This window comes from Podarcis muralis, chromosome 2, assembly GCF_964188315.1.
Source record: "Podarcis muralis chromosome 2, rPodMur119.hap1.1, whole genome shotgun sequence".
In the NCBI taxonomy this organism is placed as follows: domain Eukaryota; kingdom Metazoa; phylum Chordata; class Lepidosauria; order Squamata; family Lacertidae; genus Podarcis; species Podarcis muralis.
This window is the reverse complement of record NC_135656.1, coordinates 115,314,898-115,322,567: the sequence shown is the minus strand read 5'-3', so window position 1 is coordinate 115,322,567 and position 7,670 is coordinate 115,314,898. Positions and strand designations below refer to the sequence as shown.

General features: G+C 49.5%; 1 protein-coding gene across 1 annotated transcript; it reads left to right on the top strand.

The window, feature by feature from the left end:
- Positions 1–1,843: 1,843 nt before the first annotated feature.
- On the top strand, positions 1,844–7,065 carry LOC144326037 (uncharacterized). Its single transcript, XM_077921726.1, has 2 exons — positions 1,844–3,477; positions 5,112–7,065. Exons 1-2 carry the CDS (start codon positions 3,222–3,224, stop codon positions 6,815–6,817), a joined length of 1,962 nt encoding a protein of 653 aa, XP_077777852.1. The 5' UTR covers positions 1,844–3,221; the 3' UTR covers positions 6,818–7,065.
- Positions 7,066–7,670: the final 605 nt, after the last annotated feature.

Here is a 7,670-nt window from a genome sequence, read left to right as displayed (position 1 = left end):
GGTTAAAAATAGGAACAGTTTTTAATGCATTGCTGCAGCAAAGTTACGCTAAAACCTAAGTTGACCCAAGTTTAAAACAAAAAACTCTAGCCGCCACCACCACAGTCTCCTGGCCCCCACAACCAGAATGCATCACTCCAGGAAGGACTCCCACCCAACCTTTAGTGAGAGAGGGGAAAAGAAAAGGACTCTAAATGGGTAGTTGCACAAATTTACCAGCTGTGGTCCTGCACTGGCAGCAAGGCTAACAAACAGGGGAGCTGGGAACGTGCTGGTCCCATATCTCCCTGCATCTGCCTCCTGACCTAATTGTCCCAGCTTACCCTGAGGGTGAACTGTGATGAAACCAGGCAGTCTCTTATGAGCCATAACTACCGTATTTTTCGCCCCATAGGACGCACCGCCCCATAGGACGCACCTAATTTTTGGGGGGGAGAATAAAGGAAAAAAAATTTTCCCCTCCCCAGGCACGGGGCAGGCGCGGGGGAAGCCCGAGCTTCCCCCGACCCCAGCCCCCAGAACAGCCTGGTATCCGCAAGCCTAGGGAGCCACACTGGTCTCCCCAGGCTTGCGGAGAGGTGCGTGAAGCCCGGGGGCGCTCTTCAGCGCGCACCAGGCTTCGGGATGCAGGCAGCTCTGCGCTACCCTCCGGAGCCCCGCGCCAGGATCCAGAGGGTGGCGCAGAGCTGCAGGAAGCCCTGGAGCGCAGGCAGCTCCGTGCTACCCTCCGGAGCCACGCGCGGCTTCGCGCTGGGATCCAGGGGTGGCGCGGAGCTGCAAGAAGCCCTGGAGCGCGGGCAGCTCCGCGCCACCCTCCGCAGCCTCCTACGGAGGGCGCCCCGTGCTCCGCGCTGCTGGCTGCCGCCCGCAAGCCGTGCACGCCGGGGGGAGTTCCCCCAGGCGCCCAAGGCTTGCGGACACCTGCCCGAAGCACGGGGCGTCCTCCGAAGGGCGCCCCGCGCTGCAGGCTGCCGCCCGCAAGCCTTGTGCGCCGGGGGGAGTTCCCCCAGGCGCCCAAGGCTTGCGGACAGCTGCGCGAAGCGCGGGGCGTCCTCCGAAGGGCGCCCCGTGCTCCGCGCTGCCGCCCGCAAGCCTTGCGCGCCCGGGCGGAGTTCCCCCAGGCGCCCAAGGCTTGCGGACAGCTGCGCGAAGCACGGGGCGTCCTCCGAAGGGCGCCCCGCGCTCAGCGCTGCAGGCTGCCCCCCGCAAGCCTTGCGCGCCCGGGGGGAGTTCCCCCAGGCGCCCAAGGCTTGCGGACAGCTGCGCGAAGCACGGGGCGTCCTCCGAAGGGTGCCCCGCACTGCAGGCTGCCGCCCCCAAGCCTTGCGCGCCCTGGGGAGTTCCCCCAGGCGCCCAAGGCTTGCGGACAGCTGCGCGAAGCGCGGTGCATCCTCCGAAGGGCGCCCCGCGCTCCGCGCTGCAGGCTGCTGCCCGCAAGGCTTGCGCGCCAGGGGGGAGTTCCCCCAGGCGCCCAAGGCTTGCGGACACCTGCGCGAAGCACGGGGCGTCCTCCGAAGGGCGCTCCGCGCTCCGCGCTGCAGGCTGCCGCCCGCAAGACTTGCGCGCCCGGGGGGAGTTCCCCCAGGCGCCCAAGGCTTGCGGACAGCTGCGCGAAGCGCGGGGCGTCCTCCGAAGGGCGCTCCGCGCTGCAGGCTGCCGCCCGCAAGCCTTGCGCGCCCGGGCGGAGTTCCCCCGGGCGTGCAAGGCTTGCGGATAGCTTCCTGGAGCCTGGAGAGCGAGAGGTGTCGGTGCGCACCGACACCTCTCGCTCTCCGGGCTTCAGCGAAAGCCTGCATTCGCCCCATAAGACGCACACACATTTCCCCTTCATTTTTGGAGGGGAAAAAGTGCGTCTTATAGGGTGAAAAATACGGTAGCAAACTTTCCATTTTGCCCAAACCAGGAAACTACAGTTGCCAGCTTTGGAACAAGCTGGGATATTAAGCTAACTTCAAACTGTGCTTGGTCAAAACAGGAAACTCTGGCTGATCAGTGGCTTCGTGGTTTGACTGATCCCACTGGTAGCAGTAAAAATAGGAAGCCCTGTTGCGTTCAAAGGGGTTGTTTGGACAGTCTCTGATCAGCATGCATAGCAGGACAGTCTTAAAAAGGTAAAGGACCCCTGACCATTAGGTCTAGTTGTCACCGACTCTGGGGTTGTGGTACTCATCTCGCTTTATTGGCCGAGGGAGCCAGCATACACCTTCCGGGTCATGTGGCCAGCATGACTAAGCCACTTCTGGCAAACCATAGCAGCGCACAGAAACGCCGTTTACCTTCCCGCCGGAGCGGTAACTATTTATCTACTTGGACTTTGACGTGCTTTTGAACTGCTAGGTTGGCAGGAGCAGGGACCAAGCAACGGGAGCTCACCTCACCCGGTCGCGGGGATTCGAACCGCCAACCTTCTTATTGGCAAGTCCTAGGCTGTGTGATTTAACCCACAGCGCCACCCGCGTCCCAGGACAGGCTTAGGAATTATTATTATTATTATTATTATTATTATTATTATTATTATTATTATTATTATTATTTGCATCCTGGGTTGCCTCTGCCCATCTGGGTAGCTTCCAACAAACTAAAAACCATCAAAAATTTCCTTGTAAATGGCTGCCTTTGGAAGTCTTCCATTTTGTAGAAATGGCCTTCGGTTTTAAAGAATTGCCCTCTTTTCGGAATCATGTATGCTGTCCTCTAGGTCCAAACACACAGAGACACACATAGTGGGAACAAGCCGTGCTTTAAAGTGCTTATCTTGCAAACTTGCCATCTAAGTTGTTTACTCCTGACCAAAGTTCCTGTTTCCCAAAAAGACAGGAGGGGGAGCAGAGGAGGAAACGGATGGGTTTGAAGGCTCTTTCTGCCTCTCTCCCCTGAGGAACAAGAGCAAAGGGTTTTTGCAGGGCAGGAGGACATTGGAGGAGGCAGTGAGGGCAGAGGGAGCAGTGGGCGGATCCACCGCCTCTCCCAGGGGGTCCAGATGCAAGCAAGGGGCTTCCTCCTTCTCCATGCAAGGGCCATCCATGTATTCAGAGCAGTCCTTTGCAGATTAACTCTTAAATTCCAAGGGATCTCCTCTCAGGCCACTAATGTGCATACCATGCCAGCCTTAGGAAGCGAGGCGGGACAGGCAGGTGAAAGGGATTGCCAAAGGTGTTTGAAAATGGGAGGGGGCTTTTGGGAAGGGGGTGCCCAATTGGGGCTTCTCCAGGGGCAGCAGAATGTCTTGGGCAGGAGAATCCCTGCAGGGGCTCTCAGACTCCCTTGGCTTCTTCTTCCCTCCCTCCCAGGAAGCTGCAACTTGCTCTGGCTTCTGCACTCCTCAGGAAGCTGAACCTGCAAACCTAGCTGAGACTGAACCTGCAACCCTGGCCAGGATGGAAGGAGGAAGATGGACGGTTGACCTGGTCAGGCTGTCTCCCGCATCCCTCCCCACAACCTCTGAGCATTCCCTCCCAGGACCCTTGGAGAAATCTGGTGAGTTCCAGAGGAGAGGAGATGGGGACAGGGATAGATGGAAGGTGGAGGGAGAAAGAGGAAAAGATGGAGAGGAGACAAATGGAAGGAAGTTCCTGACAGGAAGAAGGAAGGGGTGAGGCCTTCTCCAAAGCAGCTCTTTGTTTCTTGAATCCTTTTCCTAAAGTAGTGGGAGCAGATTTTCTTCCTCCAGGCTTTGAAATCTTAGGTGTTATTTCCACGGTGGGAATAATTGATGATAATGATGTTGCACACCAATCCTGAATAATGGGTGAAGGGGAATGGAAATGTTTCCCATAATTATTTATAATTAATGTATTTAAATGGTTTCTATTACCTTTATTTTTTATAGACAGAGTCAGAATGATACATTCCACCAGCATCAAAACACAATAAATGCATGCACCTCCCCAGTTTGGTGGGCTTAAGGGACAAAGGACCAGTTATCATGATACACGATTCCTGTGGCTGGAGGCTCTACACTTAGGATTGGGCATATAAAGTCCAAGAGTGTCTGGTATTATAAGCAAATTGTGTAAATTTTAGAGACTGGGGTTGTTTGTGAGAGTGAGTGAGTGAGTGAGTGGGATAATAATTTTAGCGCCCCTTGGTTCTCCCGCACAGACGCGAGACAACTCCAGTAGTAATTATCTCAGGTTTATTGCTCAAACTCACAAATCACTGTGGAGCTCAGTCTTCAGCCTGTTCATCCCAGCTTGCAGTTGCCGAGTCCTCCAGCAAAGAAGCCCCCACTTTCACTTTCTTTTCTCCTCTTCTCGCATATTCTCTTGAGCCTACGATTTTTTGGACAGGCTATTTCCAGGGTCTCTGTGTCAGAGCTCAAACTGGAAATAACAGTCTGTGCCCCCCCTGGCACCCCCTCTTCCTGCTCTTTGTTCTTTCCTCCTGCTGCAGCTTGGCTGCTCCTCCCCTGCTTCACATTCCAACTGAATCACACCTCTTGCGTTCTCAGGCTCTGTCAGCGGAGGCACGAGTGGCTTGAGATTCACGGAGCTGACACCCTGTAATTTTGTCCGTCCCTAAGCTTCCATGGAGATACTGTGGTATAACCTTGGTGCAAATTTGAAAATAAGTACACAAAGCCAACAAAGAGACTCAGAAGTTTATAGTGGCACCAGCTTTCCTGGTCAAGAGTCCACTTTGTCAGACTGCAGCCCACAAAAGCTTAGGCAATAATACATTTATCAGCCTTTAAGGGCTGCAAAAGATGAATAAACAGAAGCGTAGTTCATTTATGGAATCTATCCTACAGGAGACAGTGATGGCCAGCAACTTGGATAGCTTGAAGAAAAGGATAAGACTGACGTCTCTTCTCTGCCCTCATGGTCCTAGGCAATAATGCTTCTTAATACTAGTTTCTGGAAAGCACAGGAAGGCAGAGAAGACTCTTGTGCTCCAATCCTGCTTGCCGGTTTCCTGCTTGCCGGTTGTGAATGGAGTGATCATGTGTTGCTCTTGCCACTATCTCATCAGCTTTCATAAAATTGGAACCTAGAGAGGATAGTGGAGAATGAAGGTGTTAAAAATGAGAGAAGGTACAGATTGGGATTGACATGTGTTCAGTTCCCTTTTTGTCTTTCTTGAAAGTCTAACAGGATTCTCTTTCCTCCCAGACTCCCAAACAGGTGAGGAAGATGAAAGTCAGAATTCTATGGAGCCACCAGTGAATTTATGCGAAAGAACAAAGAAATTGAGGATACAACAACAAACTCACAAAGGAGAGAAACTATTTGAATGTACGGAATGTGGAAAGAGCTTCAGTCGAAGTGGAAAACTTAGAATACACCAACAAACTCACACAGGGGAGAAACCATTTAAATGTATTGAATGTGGAAAGAGCTTCAGTCGAAATGATGCACTAAGAATACACCAACGAACTCACACGGGGAAGAAACCTTTTAAATGTATTGAATGTGGAAAGTGCTTCAGTAGAAGTGAAAATCTTAGAAGACATCAACGAACTCACACGGGGGAGAAACCATTTAAATGTATTGAATGTGGAAAGAGCTTCAGTGAAAGTGGAGCATTTAGAATACATCAACGAACTCACACGGGGGAGAAACCATTTAAATGTGTGGACTGTGGAAAGAGCTTCAGTCGAAGTGGCACACTTAAAAGTCATCAGCGAAGTCATATAGGAGAGAAACCATTTAAATGTATTGAATGTGGAAAGAGCTTCAGTCATAACGGAGCACTTAAACTACATGAACAAATTCACACGGGGGAGAAACCATTTAAATGTATGCAGTGTGGAAAGAGCTTCAGTCGTAACGGAACACTTAAAATACACCAACGAACTCACACGGGGGAGAAACCATTTAAATGTATTGAATGTGGAAAGAGCTTCAGTCAAAGTGGAGATCTTAGAATACACCAACGAACTCACACGGGAGAGAAACCATTTAAATGTATGCAGTGTGGAAAGAGCTTCAGTCATAACGGAGCACTTAAACTACATGAACAAATTCACACGGGGGAGAAACCATTTAAATGTATGCAGTGTGGAAAGAGCTTCAGTCGTAACGGAGCACTTAAAGTACACCAACGAACTCACACGGGCGAGAAACCATTTAAATGTATTGAATGTGGAAAGAGCTTCAGTCGATATGAAATCCTTAGAATACATCAAAGAACTCACACTGGGGAGAAACCATTTAAATGTATTGAATGTGGAAATAGCTTTAGTCGTAGTGAAACACTTAGAATACATCAACGAACTCACACGGGAGAGAAACCATTTAAATGTATGCAGTGTGGAAAGAGCTTCAGTCATAACGGAGCACTTAAAGTACATGAACAAGTTCACACGGGGGAGAAACTATTTAAATGTATTGAATGTAGAAAGTGCTTCAGTCGATATGAAATCCTTAGAATTCATCAAAGAACTCACACTGGGGAGAAACCATTTAAATGTATTGAATGTGGAAATAGCTTCAGTCGTAGTGAAACACTTAGAATACATCAACAAACTCACACAGGAGAAAAACCATTTAAATGTATGCAGTGTGGAAAGAGCTTCAGGCGTAACGGAGCACTTAAAGTACATGAACAAATTCACACGGGGGAGAAACCATTTAAATGTATTGAATGTGGAAAGTGCTTCAGTCGATATGAAATCCTTAGAAGACATCAACAAACTCACACTGGGGAGAAACCATTTAAATGTATTGAATGTGGAAATAGCTTCAGTCGTAGTGAAACACTTAGAATACATCAACGAACTCACACAGGAGAAAAACCATTTAAATGTATGGAGTGTGGAAAGAGCTTCAGTCGAAGTGGACACCTTAGAAGACATCAGCTAACTCACATACAATGAAAACTACAGGCGTGTTGAATGTGGAAAGGACTTCAGAGGGAGTGGAGACCTTAATATTCATTAGCAAATTCACACTAGGGAAATGATAAAAATGTATGGAGTTTTCCACTCAGGGTTCACTACTTACACCAAGAAACTCATAAAGGGGGAAATCAGATGTAAATGCATGGAATGATGTTTTAGTGTTTGTACTTAAATTTGTATACACATATGTATGTATAAAAGTAATGAAGGTCATATATACTAAATGTACAAAATAAGTGGCAACTTTTTGCTAGATAAACAGGGAGGGAGTGTGAATCTGGAATGCTCAAGGTGTGTGTTGAAGCTGTTGAGTTTAAGTCTGCCTTTCACTGCCAAAATGATGGGCTGCCCTTGTCTTGTAGATCAGTATTCCAGGCGCTCATTACTTGAAATTTGCATAACCCATTGAAGACCTTTTTACTGATAGCATTATCCAGCTGAATGAAAGGTCCCTGTGTTAAATGTTCATTTGGTATTGCTTTTGAAACTCATCTCCTTTTTTCTGTGCTCTTGTGTACCTGTTTAGAGCTGTTTTTATTAAATATTTTCTGCATTGGCTTTTGACCTGTGGAAGGTGACCAGTGAGGGTGTGGTTTTTTGTGTTTCTTAATTCACAGAAATGTTTTAAAGGAATGTAGAAGAATTAGGGCTAGGGGAGGTTAGTGAAAGGGACTGAGGAGTGGGAGACTGATTTGTTGTGAATGTGGGAGGTGGAGAGGGAGAGAAGAGAAGGCTCCGTTATTTGGTCAGGGCTGTGGCTAAAGGCCTTTGTAGTAATGCTGAGGCTCCGGCATCCCACCGTTACCTCAGCGTTTGGGTAATGCTGCCC

Coding starts and splice junctions, on each gene's coding strand:
- LOC144326037 (XM_077921726.1), top strand. CDS start 3,222: ATGTCTTGGGCAGGAGAATCCCTGCAGGGGCTCTCAGACTCCCTTGGC. Junction 3,478..5,111: donor AGGACCCTTGGAGAAATCTG/GTGAGTTCCAGA, acceptor CTTTCCTCCCAG/ACTCCCAAACAGGTGAGGAA.